General features: G+C 33.7%; 3 protein-coding genes across 5 annotated transcripts; 1 reads left to right on the top strand and 2 right to left on the bottom strand.

Moving 5' to 3' along the window:
* The first annotated feature begins 201 nt into the window (after nt 1-201).
* On the top strand, nt 202-966 carry LOC140061285 (sperm motility kinase X-like). Its single transcript, XM_072107794.1, has one exon. The coding sequence runs from the start codon at nt 202-204 to the stop codon at nt 964-966; it is 765 nt and encodes a 254-aa protein (XP_071963895.1).
* Nucleotides 967-5,001: 4,035 nt separating this feature from the next.
* Nucleotides 5,002-9,727, bottom strand: LOC140060319 (betaine--homocysteine S-methyltransferase 1-like). The gene is made up of 7 exons (XM_072106471.1): nt 9,657-9,727; nt 7,941-8,131; nt 7,364-7,558; nt 6,745-6,856; nt 6,100-6,293; nt 5,564-5,645; nt 5,002-5,446 (listed from the first exon to the last, which is right to left on the bottom strand). Exons 1-7 carry the CDS (start codon nt 9,673-9,675, stop codon nt 5,169-5,171), a joined length of 1,071 nt encoding a protein of 356 aa, XP_071962572.1. The 5' UTR covers nt 9,676-9,727; the 3' UTR covers nt 5,002-5,168.
* Nucleotides 9,728-11,947: 2,220 nt separating this feature from the next.
* Nucleotides 11,948-14,111, bottom strand: LOC140060539 (post-GPI attachment to proteins factor 4-like). 3 transcript variants are annotated; one of them, XM_072106800.1, is made up of 2 exons: nt 14,028-14,111; nt 11,948-13,504 (listed from the first exon to the last, which is right to left on the bottom strand). In XM_072106800.1, exon 2 carries the CDS (start codon nt 13,475-13,477, stop codon nt 12,224-12,226), a length of 1,254 nt encoding a protein of 417 aa, XP_071962901.1. In that variant the 5' UTR covers nt 13,478-13,504; nt 14,028-14,111; the 3' UTR covers nt 11,948-12,223. The 3 variants fall into 3 exon arrangements, with proteins under 3 accessions (XP_071962901.1, XP_071962903.1, XP_071962902.1); XM_072106802.1 differs by lacking the exon at nt 14,028-14,111 and adding an exon at nt 13,803-13,872; XM_072106801.1 differs by lacking the exon at nt 14,028-14,111 and adding an exon at nt 13,787-13,801.
* Between the last annotated feature and the right edge of the window lie 32 nt (nt 14,112-14,143).

A 14,143-nucleotide genomic window follows, 5' to 3' on the forward strand; every position in this document is an offset into this window, starting at 1 on the left:
GCCAGTAGCTTCAATGGTTCGTCCCGTTCTTCGAAAAGTAACACCACCACTTCAACACCTAAACCCGTCCTTAACGATATAGAGGCTACAATAAAACTTGCTGACATTCTGCCGCCTGCTCGGTTATTAGTTAGTTCAAGTGTTTCCCACCTTAGTAATCCTGTACGTCTTGGACAGGGAAGTTTTGGCCGCGTTGACCTGATGACATCCGATCTTTTTCCAGGCCACTATCACCTCGTCGCAGTCAAGACGGCTTCTTTGAACAGTTATAGCAATCCTAATCATGCATGGGCCAAGATGCTGGCAGAAGCGCGTGTGATGAAGTTTTTAGACGATCTGCCTTCTGTTCCTCGCGTCTTTGGCGTCTTCCGCCAAGGTGACATATGCTGTATGGTGCAGGAGTTTATCGGAAATACCTTCAGCCTTTCCAGTACCACATTCCTGGATGTATTGCGAACCGGACAGCCGTCTTTGAGCGCGCTTGAATGTATCTCTATGACATCAGAGGTTGTCATTGCGCTCAACGAAATGCACAAACGCGGGATTCTTCACAACGATGTAGCTGCGAGAAACATTCTGATCCACCACGATGGAACCAGCTACAGAGCGAAGCTTACAGACTTCGGGATGGCATGCAGAGTAGAATATCCAAGAGGTAACAGAAAGGTAATTTTTTCATCGATGGACGAAGTAATTCAATACATGGATAATCATCCAGAGGTAGCACCAGAAAAATACATTGACGGTGCTTGCGATTCTGTTAGCGGTGACGTGTATTCCATCGGTTATGGTATACGTATTGTAGGAGTGGCAATTAGACATAGTGACATGGTTGAATTTGGAAAGGCTTGTGCATGTTTCGACGCAGAAGATCGACCATCTCTGGATTGGGTAATCAACATCTTGGACATCTATAAAGAAAAGGAGAAGAGCAATCCAAAATGCCAGGGTATCAACGGGCCTTAGTTTTTTTTTAATATAGTTTTTAATTATTAACATATAAACAATATAAACAAATAAAGCTCAGATATAATAATAAGAATAAATTAATATTAATTATGTTTCAATAATGATTATAATAAAATAATAATAATATAGTAATAATGAAAAAATTGATAATAAATAGTATTAAAATGACAATCAAGAACATTAATAATAAAATCCCGCCAATTTATGTGCGTTTCTTTTTTAAGTTCATTCTTAATTAAACATTTTAAATAAAATTACAAAATAGATGAAGCTCACAAAACATTATTTTAAGAACGAACATTTTAAGTTGCTATTGGTAAGTATTGTAAAAAAGTAAGTATAAGACTTATAGTTTCTATTTTTAACATATATATTTAAAAAAGTAATAAAAAACTCTTTTATTTGTTTAAACAAGGTTAGATGTCCTATAATTTTTAATTATAATTCTTTATTATAATTTTTATATTTCAATATATTGTAATCAAAAACATACAAAAAGCTCGCGTTTATAAAACATCATTTTTCTTATATTTTTTTTTCTCTATTTTTAGGTTACCACGATACAGTCTTGCTAAAAAGTACATGACGTTTATTCACGAAAGTCATCCTTTAACCCAATATACTGTAGGTAAATTATTATTCTATTGTATTTAAGATTGTAATACATCGATCTATATATTTTATTATATTTATATTATTAAACGTTTTCTCTTACTCAAATAAATACATTTTATTATAGTATAACTTAACTTGTTATTTTTTCTTTTCATGCAAACCTGCCACGACTACAAAATGATGATCAAGAGGTAATTAAAATTGTATTTATTTCTTTAAATATTTTTGTGGAAAATCTGTGTATCTTTTATAAGCTTACCTAACTAACTGTTTTCTTTTCGTTAATACTTGTCGAGTAAATTACAATCAACAAGACCTCGATACCAGGCTAATGTTGTCAACATAATATTAAGTAAGAGCAGTCATAATTGTTACCTAAAACTCTATCCACCAAAATATTAAAAAACGTACAATTGATTTGTTTATAACCGTGTAATAGAGTAATTATTATTTATTTATTTTTTTAAATGTTGTTTTTCATTGATACTTGTCGGGGGAACTACATCAACAATCGACACCAAGCTGATGTTATCAACATTTTATGTAAGAAGAGTCACAATTGTTAACTACAACTCTATCCACCAAACTGTCATATACAATATTTGTTTATAAGTGTGTAATAATTATTGTTTTTTTGTTATAAATACTTTCTGATGGCGACACGACATAATCAAGTCAATATCAACATTTTAGGTATGAACATTTAATCACGTTATACTACTCTAGTCTGGCCAAGGCAATCGAAATTGGTCGAGCTATTACAAGTTATACCAACATTAAGTATTGTTTAATTTTATTATGTTTAAAACTTTGATAATTCTTTCATTTTATTAATTGGCGAGAGCACTATTACTACGACTTATCAAAAAGAAGTCAAAATCGTGATGTTAGCAACATTTTAGGTAACGACATTACATTTTTGTTATGAATTCGAATTTGAATTAACCTAGTTGAATTAGCCTAAGCGTTTTACATACAAATATCTTTTTTTATATAACTTTGTAATTTAATTTTTTCCTCTCATTTTCGGGAAGTACCACAACTTATCACCAAGAAGGTAATATTAAATTTATGTCTCCAACATTTTAGGTACCACTGACAGTTGATGTTTGAAAATTATATTTTAGTTTTTAAAAGTTAAATTAAACGTTTTACAAATAATATACAAATGCTTTACTTGCTTTGAAATTCTTTTTTCTTTTCATGAATACGCAAACCAACTCATCACCAAGAATTTCAAGATGATGTTTTAATATTTCAGGTACAACAACCAGTCACAGTTAAATTCGAGTCTAGATTGTGAAATTTTAACCATACAAATATGTATTTAGTTTATACTTTTATAATTTTTTTTTTCTTTTCATGAACGGGAAGCAACTCATCACCAATAATTTGAAGAGGGTGTTTTAATATTTCAGGTACAACGACCAGTCACAGTTAAATTCGAGTCTAGATTGTGAAATTTTAACCATACAAATATATGTTTTTTTATACTTTATAATTACGTTTTCTTTTCATGTGCTGGAACCTACCCAAGAAGTTAATACCAAGATGATGTTCTCAACATTTTAGTTTAGGTAAAAAGAGTCAACCTGATATGACCACAGTTGTTACTTTAAAGTTGAATCTACCTTGCTTTCAGATATGGCATTTATTTTATCTGTCTTGTCTTTTCATGAATACGTTTTGATGGAACTATCTCACAACTCATCAAGTTACTGTATATATTATCAAAGAGGATGTTCTTATTTTGTACATGACGAACCTTTTTATTCTTTTTTTAAATGACAATTTAAATTTGAGCGAGTCATATGGCCGAGCGGTTAAGGCAGGGGCGCCGTTTACCGTACCTAAAGAGCCAACAACAACATCGGCAAGGGTTCGAGGCCGACTCGCTCCTAGTTCTGGTGGTGGAACAAGTCTTCTCGGATAAGGACTATAAACCGTAGGTCCAGTGTACACAGTTATAACCTGTGTGTACTTTAAAGAACCCAGTTCATTATTCGAAAAAGAGTAGGGGGTTACCCCGGTGAACTGGTTCACACAATAGCCCATGTATCAGGGGGATTACCACCTATCTGATAGGACAGTGATTACATAACACTTGAATGTGTTTATTTAGGTGATCTATGTAACAGAATGAAAGATGATAATTCAGAATCGTGGTATTTTAATGATTGAATCCCCTGGACATTTTGATTTTTCAACTCTCATTCCTTTTAAACAAGTTAAAATTAGATCGTGGCGGGGTGAACATCTCTCGACATGCGGCCTCGGTAACAACTGTTATAAATAATGCTATTCATGAATGCAATAATAACGTCATTTAACACTGTATGGTATTGACAATCTAATAGATCTCAGATTCCTATTAAAATGATATAGTAGTTTGTATTAATATTAGTACAATGTGTTGCATCCGAAACATAACTTACTTACTTGTTAATTTAAACAAGAATATAAATCTAACAATATCATTACTACTAAGATCTGCCGTTTACAGTAGTTTAACATTTTAAATAATGACAATAATAAAGTTTGTTCGGCAGTTAATGTACTGGGGAACCTGGGGAAAAGTAAGTCATGCTTGTTTAAAAAATTCTCTTACTCTATTATTAACTATTTTGCTGCTATTACAAATAAATCAATTTAATAAATAAATATTACGGTACAACACATAATTCGTTATAGTATTCAAATTAAACGCATGCTTGTAATTTGTAAAATGCATTAAAACAATACATATTTGACACCTACTATCGTGTGTGTTATTATTCATTTGCAGAACTTGTAAGTCGTCTGTTAGTGTTAGTAGAGCGATTCCCAGAATCCTGAACACTAGAATCTTCCACCACCATTGTTTGTCGGAAACAACATGATTTTTCATTCGTGCAACACCCGATCAATTCCGAAATTATACCTCCCTGATTACAGTATATACTCGATGAAATGGGATCAACATTTCAATTTGGTGGCAGAAAAACATTTAGTATGAAATTAAGGGTGTTGCCTGGGCAACATCCCTGGGTCCGCCCCTGAAGATCCATCCAAGATCAAACTTGTTCTGATATATTGTTCGCATGATTGATGCAATTAAAATTAGAACAAATTGAATTAGAGCACATGGCTTATCACAGTGGCAAACCAAATTATTAAATTATCTGAGTATTTATTTTTTAAATAAGTTTGATATTGAAAATATGTGTAGTTGGTCGCTTCCTTGTAGATGCTTAATTGTAGATTGTATTTTCTTTTGTGCTCTGTTCTGGGTTGACCAACTAGCATATAGGTGTTTGGTATTTCTTTGCCTTTTATATTTGTTTTGTTTTCTTTGTATTGTATAATATGGCAGAAAATTGAATTAAATAAATAAAATAAATAAATAAAAGACAAGTAAAATTGATAATCTTAGCAGCATGCACAACGCCACGTAGTTTTATTGTGTCTGTAAAAATATAACCTCTTATTCAATTACACATTAAACCGTCTGAAAGCCTATTTTACCAAGTTAGTGCTAATGAAGAATCCTCGGATACGTGAACTTTTTTGCTTTTGTGATTCAGTATAAATTATCTTATTATGTCCTACTCAATTGTTATCAATTGCTTTACATCAGATGTATACCGCTTATTGAGAGACGTGTCGTCACCAAGCATAAAGTGCTGACTCATGTCTTTTGAATATTTTGAAGCAGGGGGACGATGCCCCACGCTTTCTGCCAGAGCTCGCGTGTAGTGAGGAGAGTTACCACAGCACACACCTACATAGCCAATTCCCATTTCTTTGCAGCGTTTTCCAAATTCATAGATGTCAGCTCGTGTACAAAGAGCACAGTCTAAGTTGTCTGGAAACAAACGTTTTCCTGTAGAATGCAAATAAAAAGAGTTGTTGCTTCCTTTTATACGGGAAATTTGAATACATAGAACAAAAAACGGAATTAAGGTATATAAACACTCGCAACAAAAAACAAGAATTAAACCTGTTTTTGAATCAGTTAAAAGCTGCATGTTTGGTTTGTCGTCTGTAGTGCGGTAAGGCACAGGTACGCAGGCCAGTGGTTTCTGAAAAGTAAAACAATTATACAGCTTTCAGTTTTATAAATGAAAGAAAATAAGAATTACTTATCTGTATATAAAGACAATTTAAAAAGGTGTGATCGGGTACTCTGTGAAAACGAAGGTTTTTACAAAAAAAATCCATATTGAACAAATGGATGTGGTGGGTACCCTCATAAAACCCCTCTCTGTCCACACGTCACTGCTTGACAGTACAGAAAAAAGGGATACAATAGACTGGCATGGGTTAGAGTTAATGATTTTTATTTATTTATTTTTTTATTCAACTTTATTTATAGAGGGTGACCCTCAGCGTATGCTGGCAATCAAGATAATTGTCTGTGTGTGACAGTGGCTGTGTGTATTAATACTGTTATAGTATTACGTATGCCTAAAACCCGATGATTCATTACTCGACACAACAATTAAAGATTGCCTTCTTAGCTCTACTTATATTTACCTTACAATTTTCCTTAACTATATGCATGATATTCAGTGTCGTCTCTGGTCCACGTGCGCAGTTCAGACCAATCACATCAGCTCCTGCATCTTCCAGCATCTTGATGGCATCACTAAGTTTTACATTATCAAGCGTAGCTGGAACGCCTTCGATTGTATTCTGGTAAATTGAAATGGTTACAACAGCTGGGAGACCTGTAGAAGAATAAGGAAATCTAAAAAATAGCCAATATCGATGTAATTTCCGAGAAAATTGACCGAATTCGCCTATCCCATTTAAAGCTCTGTCTACACATCAAACTTTATGTGACAAAAAAAAAATGTGATGTGCCCATATAAAGCTCTGTTACACTATCAAACTAGTTTGATAAAAAAAAGTGTGACGTGCCCAAATATGGTAATGACACCCAAATATGGTTGTGATATGACATCATCACGTCATAAAATGTGATAGTGTAGAGAGAACTTTATAGACATGATGATGTCATATCACTGCCATATTTAGGCATATCGCCACCATATTTGGAAACATCACACCTTTTTTTGTAAAACTAGTTTGATAGTGTAGACAGCGCTTAAGAATGGATATGAGACTCTCCCCTCAGTCCAATCCTATTCACGTTGGAGAAATTGACTCAAATGTTACCTGAACCATATTCCTTGATGGCTTTCACGGACAATAATGCTTCCCCAATATCACCACAAGTTTCAGATAGGATATAGTCTGCGCCTTCTTCAACAGCCCATACAATTTGTTCCTGAACATTAAAAGTAACTTAGTAGTACTTCGTGTTATTAAATAACACATTTTGTTGTAGGCTACACTAATAATTCACGTGATAGACCTAGATGTAACCAATACGTAAATAATCTCTCTACCCGACGCGCGACGACATCTGTAATTTCAGAGAACAACATTATCGTGCCCATTAATTTAGTTTTGATTTAAAGCTAAAAGCCAACTCTGACAGCGTCGTTTGAAACATGTTTAAAGTTCCCGCGACGACCTGCTAGCCCGACGCTATCTCAAGACGACTTGTTGTCAGCACCGACGAGTCAAGACGTTTCGTCGGGCCTCGTCGTAAGACTCTGTTTGAGCATGGACCTAATGGTCTGAGTTGGCCTTTAGAAAGTGGAGTAGAAAGAGTCGTGAGTACAAAATTACAACCCAGTGGCACAAGGTCAGGATTGAACCCTGGACCTTAGGATTGGAAGGAACCACCAATCTAGAGATCGACTACAAAAAAAAACAGCATTAGGCCTACCCTAAATATTTCCATAATTTTACTTTCACACGTAGGATCGTCTGGTTTATATAATGTTGTGTTGCAGATATTTCCCGCCATTAGCGTCCCAGTCTCGTCTGCCACCTCTCTCGCCAACTTTAACGCAGTTCGGTTCATTTTTTCAAGATCTTGTTCACGTCCTATTAACCTCATCTTCTCACGATGGGCATAATACTGAAATAGAGAACAACTTGTATTATCATTTTTCATCTTCAGGAAGAAATGGGTTACCTGCGTTTTCTAATAGGATAAGATACGTATGATTAGACGTGCGTATTAGGTTACGTAAACGCAATTAAATGGTATTATACGTTTTCGTCGTGTGTAGAGCGTAAAAGTATAGGCCTATTGAATTAAAAGAAATTCTGATTTTAATTATTTATTGTTACATGAGATTTATAACGCATTCTGAATTTGATGACAATTTTTGTATAATTCTGTTAAAACGTTTCGTATCGAGATATAATGGTCTCCATATCACATTTGACTATATTGAATAATGCCCCTGAGCGCAGTCAATATTTGTATTATATAAAATTGCAAAGATCATACGTACGGTAAACGCTACAACAACATCGCTACCAGCATGTGTGAATTCCCAGTACTGCTGACGAACCAACTCGGGGTACTCTAAAATAACTTCTGGGACAAAAGCCCCCGCTTTCAGCAAACCCCTTCTTTCAAACAAAAACAGGTATCCCTCAGCCACCACGACAGTTTCACCATTGTTCAAGCGCTCTAACAAACCTGATGAAAAAATGAAGTTTTTTGGTTTTCTTTATTTTATTACTAAAAATAGGCCTATATTCATTTCATAATATTCATAGCTTAACATATACAATACATCTCCTTAAATGTTAAGTTCTTAACACATTCACTTAGCGTATTAATTCTTTAACGTATTCATTTTCTTAAACATATTCATTTCTTAACAAATTCACTTAGCGTATTCATTTCTGAATAACGTATTCATTTTCTTAAACATATTCATTTCTTAACATAATCATTTTGGCATCCTTTCTTAACACAATTCATATTTTGGCATAGGCCTATTCATTTATTAACAATCATATTTTAGCATTCATTCATTTAATAAATTTAAGTTGCCATTTTAAAAATTCATCTAATCATATTTTTAGTTACCGGTACTTTATATCTATTTAAAATACTGGTAGCTCTTGTATTCAGTGAATTAATTGAAAAAATTTAAGGGAGTTGTTTCCCACAATGACGCAGGGGTGGGGGTGCGGTGGGGGTATACACAAGCCCTAAAGGTTCAAGGGTAAGCATTGGTGGAGTTTGGGAGCTAGAAAAATGTTTGTTTTTGCATTAGATTAGGAACACATTACTTAAACGAGAAAAGATAAATTAGTACGATAAGATTAGGGCGGAACGTTGTAAAAGATATACGACTGCTGTGCAATTTATTTCATAATATGGCCTATGTTGGCTATCCAAAGTAGTATTCATCGAGATAATTACAAAATTTTGGTTCCCACTAGCGACGCAACGTAACGCAACCTACGCAACGTAAGAAAATGCCCTTCCGATAATTGCGTTGCCCCGCCAGTGTGAAGTCAAACCTTCGATGTTGTTTGCAGCACTATTGCGTCGTCGGTTCCCGGTCCCACTTGTGATTACGTAACAATACAGCACGTCGATACGTCGCTGCGTTACGCTGCGTTGCGTTCTAGTGGGAACCACGCTTACCGTCGATGATGTGATATGATGTTACGTGTGATACAGACCGCTCTTGGCTTGTTTAAATTTAATAATACTTTTTTTTTTTTACAAATACAAATCATGGCTTGAACAAAGTAACCAAATTAGTCATTAGGTTAAAGTAGGCACTTCACTTTCCTCATATTTATGAACACTAATTACATAATGATTATTTCCGATAACAGTCACACAGAGACCAGGTCACATAGTAGGCCTATGCCTAATCGAGAACGTTTAGTTGAACATGGTTGTATGAAATAGGCCACACAATCAATCAAAATAGTAGCCCTATAAAAAATGATACAAAATGCATAATGCGTATTTCTCAGAGCTCAAGGCACAATTATTATCTCCTTTGATGTGTTTTACTGAACGATATATTTCCATGTGGACGTCAGGTTGAGCTAGCTTCGTACCTCAACATGTGAACGTGCATAGAATAGAAATGGTTCGAATCATAATGCTTCCAACAAGACCATGCAAATAAGAATAGGCCTTAAAGCTCAGTATTACGACAACCCAATTAATCTTCCACACCCCCACGTCCTACCTTTTACTTGTGTAGCCATCCTCACCCAGGTGCCTGCAGAATAATACAGTATGGTTGACCTTTTCACGAAAGACTGGTTTATCATAAAAAGAATGAGATTATATCATGGATGAATAAACACACATAAACGATTGAACTCAACCCTGGTTAAACATTTATGGACAGTGGAAGCAAATATGACTTACGAATGGAAGGGGCATGGGGGGACGGGAATACCCTGAATTTATGTTCTATGTGCTATGATTTAATACAGGTAATAGGACTACTTAGTCTTCTAAAATCTTGGATTGTCCAATGTATAAAATTAGTCGAGACGACAGCATTTTATGCCAGGGCCAATTCTAACTCAGCTGATCACACGCTCAAAGAAGATGCCGCATTTCATTGCTATTTATAGAGTTGCGATTTATTTTTTGTCGGACTTTTTTTTAATCCACTCCCCTACTACTGTAGTACTTGAAGAGTTGGGAGAATATTGACACGTAGGTGAATTTGTGTTAGTTACAAAATGATTGCACGAAATCATTCGAACTAATGTAATGTTAGTTTAATTTTCTAGCCAAAGGAAGAACACCCCACCCACACCAAACCATCTCACATTTTCTATGAGAGTATAAGAAAACAAAGACCAGGTTCAGGTTTGATTTCTCGAAAACAGAGAACCACTAAAACTACTCAAATATTATTACGTAATATAGGGTGTCAGTCTCTGTTCTCGTTTATTTCCTCGAACAAACATGCATATAACACAATATTTTAGAATTTAGTGGAGTTGTTGCTTGGTGGTTATGATGGCTACCACTCCTGGGTTGAAGTCCCGTCACATGTCAGGATTTCTTCTAAGGACAAAATTACAACTCCACTCCCAAAGACTTGTAATAAGACATTGTTTATGTAGAGCATCTTGTGTATATGTTTGTCTTGTGAACCTCTGATGATCCCTAATGATCAGCAATTGCTGGATGGATCACCCTCATTAAATATGGTAAAAAAACCACCAAAAAAAAACACAATGTGTAGAATTATTTGACTTCCGTGATCTACAATTTACCAAGCATTTTGACACAATATGGGGTATTTATTTGATTACATATGTCCCCCTTAAACACCCCCTCCCAAACAATAAACAATACGGAGTTCTAGCATCATGCTAGCTGCATGGAAAGTAACTTACCATGACCACCTGCAGAGGAGAAGAATGTGATTGGCAACATTGCCCTAAGTTTAGAATGAATATGGTATTCACTTATATTGCTGATTCAATATATAATATTATAAAATGAATTTTTCTATTATGTTATCTACAAAACTTTAAAAACTAAAAACAAAATACTCTGAAGCGTAGATGTTGTACTGCATTTATTCAATTAATCTTGAGTTGTACGTGTTACATATTTTAGCACTTCCTTGGATTTCTTACATTTCTATAATTTACATAAATGATTAATAAAATAATATATTTCATGAAATTTGGTCTGAAAACCCAATAACTAACCACCTGCGGGGACCGAGGTTCCTACTTGTGTGAAGTTTAATTACAGGTTTGATAATGTACAGTAATACTAGTACTGTACATTATTTATACCATACACAAATATTTATGGAATAATTAAAAATTCTGTTTCTTTACCAGCTTTTAAATGTAAATTAAAAAATAAATATTTATCACTGCTGTACCAACAATAATTTTATATAGCATTAATTAAGGTAGCCTTTTATATGTTTTTTTTTAATCTCTCGGGGTCATGGTGAGACAAGTTTTTTACTTCTGAATCATGACCCCAATGATGGCATTCCTTTCTATTGTTTACCTTTTCTTGTTTTTGTATTGTATTACTGTTTCTTATTGTTTATTATTCTTGTATTATTTGTCTTACCATTATTAAATAAATGTTATTATTGAAATATTATTGAAGTACAGTACAAACAACAGGATGTAACAACCTTAAATAACAAAGCACCCAATAGAATATTTAAAATATTAATTAACAACTTGAGTTAACATAATAAAAAAAAAAAACAGGAAAGTAAAAGGCCTATACATTCTATTTTAAAAAATCCCCAAATTAGCATTTTTGTTTGTTTTTAATTCCTTAAATTGGCAAGTTTTAAACATTATATAAGTTTGTTAATATATGTTATATTATATTTTATAGATATATTTAAATCAAATTTAAATTGGCAAATTAAAAAAAGAAAAAAAAAACAAAATTAGCATTTATTTTTGTTTTTAATTTTTTGAATTAGCAAATTTTAAAACAAATTATACAAGTTTTTAAATATATGTTATATTATCATATTATTATAAATTATATTTAATTTCATAAATTGGCAAGTTTTAAATCAAATTTAACATAATAAAATCTCTTATAAATTGACATATTAAATTTCTTATATTTGCATTCTCAAAATATATAACAGTGGTACAGTATTATGTAACATTTGATAACAGTGGTACAGTATTATGTAACATTTGATAACAGTGGTACAGTATTATGTAACATTTGATTTTTTGTGTTTATATCTACGCCCCCTCTAAAAAACTGAAATCACACATATATTATTCATTATGTCATAAAAGAATGTGGATCTTTTGGGGTTTTATGAAGCGATGAGAAAACACCAATATGATCAAAAAGATTCGGCACCACTAAATACTGCTTAAGAGATACGGTTTTAAAGAACCTACTTATGGCAACATCCAATGGAAAAGTTGTATAGCACTGTATACCATTCAAGTGGTATTCCAAATTCTGTAAAAACTCTGTTTTATAAAGCACCGCTGGTATGCAGCATTCTGGAGCACCGGTAACTGTGTAGAAATCCGGGAAGACTAACCTAAGCCACAACAAATATGGCCGTCCGATAACAAACATTAAAAGTCCGAAATAAAACGAGCACAACGAATACAACAGAATGCGCTGAGGGGTAGTCATAAACTTGACAAATATGTTAAAAATAGCGTAAAGAACACCGCCACCAAGCAAACCAGTGGCAATAAGCTCTAAAATTAGGTTATTGTCCGTCCCGTAACCTTCCCATTTTTCAGGAAAATAAAATTTCAAGGATGCTAAATTATCTAAGTTTTTTTCAAGTCTATCATGAATAAATTTATTCTCTATTCTAGTATTTACTATCCGATCCAAGTGTTTTATAAACTGCGGATACGGTAAGGCATCATCCTGAACGAGGATAGAATACGTTGCGTTAAATTTGCGCATTTGATTTATGCAAAAGACGTAATCCTGTTTTTCCTGTTCCCGTGCATGAACTGTACGCCGGTTAGTTGATTCTATTGGTTGCTTCTGAACTGACGGAACATATCTTGATAACTTTATAGCTGCTTCATGTTCCTCCGGCTCCGTCTGCGCATTACAGATAAAAAATAAAATATCTTTTCTATTGTGCTCTACGAGTAGTTGATCAAATTTGGCAACAACACGAGGTAGGTACTGTGGTGAATATGCCTCAGAATTCTTATCCACTGTATGCCTACTAACAGTGATAACTCCAATGGCATATTTTGGTTTCTTTTTAGTAAAAGCTTCCTCATAGAAATTTCTTTCTTTTAAGTCCTCCATTTCTGAGAAATACTTATAAGCTGCCTCCCCTTCAAGCCTGTCTTTTTTTATCGCCACGTCAAGAGTATGTGTGCTTTTTCCTCGGATGTAGTACCTCGAGAATGGTAGATTCCAGCATGTTATCGGTAATATTAGGCCAAATGTTAAAATGTATAGCACAACAATTATTTGGATTATATAACTGAATTTTTTAAACCTCATCTTCCACTTCCAGGTCAACCTACCATGGCAACCTACCATCAGTTGTTCATCAAAATCTTATTTTACCTGAAAATAAATATACAATTGAATGTAATAATAATAATAATCATTTTTAACTTATAATTTCTAAAAATTCAACACAATATAATATGATGTGCTATTTAAGTTACAAGTTTATTATGAAAATATTTACATAATACAAAATATTTATCGACCAAAATATGATTTGTTGTTGTTTAATAACTATATAACATGTCAAAATTATTGATTAAAAATAAATAAGCTCAATTTTTGCAGTTTAAAGTTTATTAGGTCAATTGTTGTATACTACAGTTAAAATAGACAAACCGGTTTTGCTGTTTACCATGGATATGATTTAGTAAAACCATGCGCTTTTCACCCACTACTTCCTGAAAGAACTGGACTTCCTGCAGTGTGTCTGCTGTGGGCCACATACACCATGAAATGAGGCCTAACTAATGTACTGTATTATTTATTATAGGCCTACACTGGGCCGGGCCCGTTGCTCCTTCTGTCTAGCTAAATACAGATAGGCTATGTTTGTTTTGCACTATTTAACAAATAATACCTATATTTATGAACCAACTTTAGGTATTTTCTTGCTAATCTTCGGCTGATAACAACGAGTAAAATCAAAGAAAATCAAAGCTACTTTTTTGGGAGAGGATGTGCAATATTTATTTG

The sequence above is a fragment of the Antedon mediterranea genome, chromosome 10, assembly GCF_964355755.1.
Source record: "Antedon mediterranea chromosome 10, ecAntMedi1.1, whole genome shotgun sequence".
Taxonomy (NCBI): Eukaryota; Metazoa; Echinodermata; class Crinoidea; order Comatulida; family Antedonidae; genus Antedon; species Antedon mediterranea.

Bases quoted from the DNA above. Each gene is read 5' to 3' on its own strand.
- LOC140060319 (XM_072106471.1), bottom strand. The intron at 7,559-7,940 runs GTACGTATGATC...TCTCTATTTCAG, and splicing joins ATGTTGTTGTAGCGTTTACC to TATTATGCCCATCGTGAGAA. The intron at 5,447-5,563 runs GTTTAATTCTTG...TGCATTCTACAG, and splicing joins TTTAACTGATTCAAAAACAG to GAAAACGTTTGTTTCCAGAC.
- LOC140061285 (XM_072107794.1), top strand. From the start codon at position 202: ATGACATCCGATCTTTTTCCAGGCCACTATCACCTCGTCGCAGTCAAG.
- LOC140060539 (XM_072106800.1), bottom strand. From the start codon at position 13,477: ATGGTAGGTTGCCATGGTAGGTTGACCTGGAAGTGGAAGATGAGGTTT.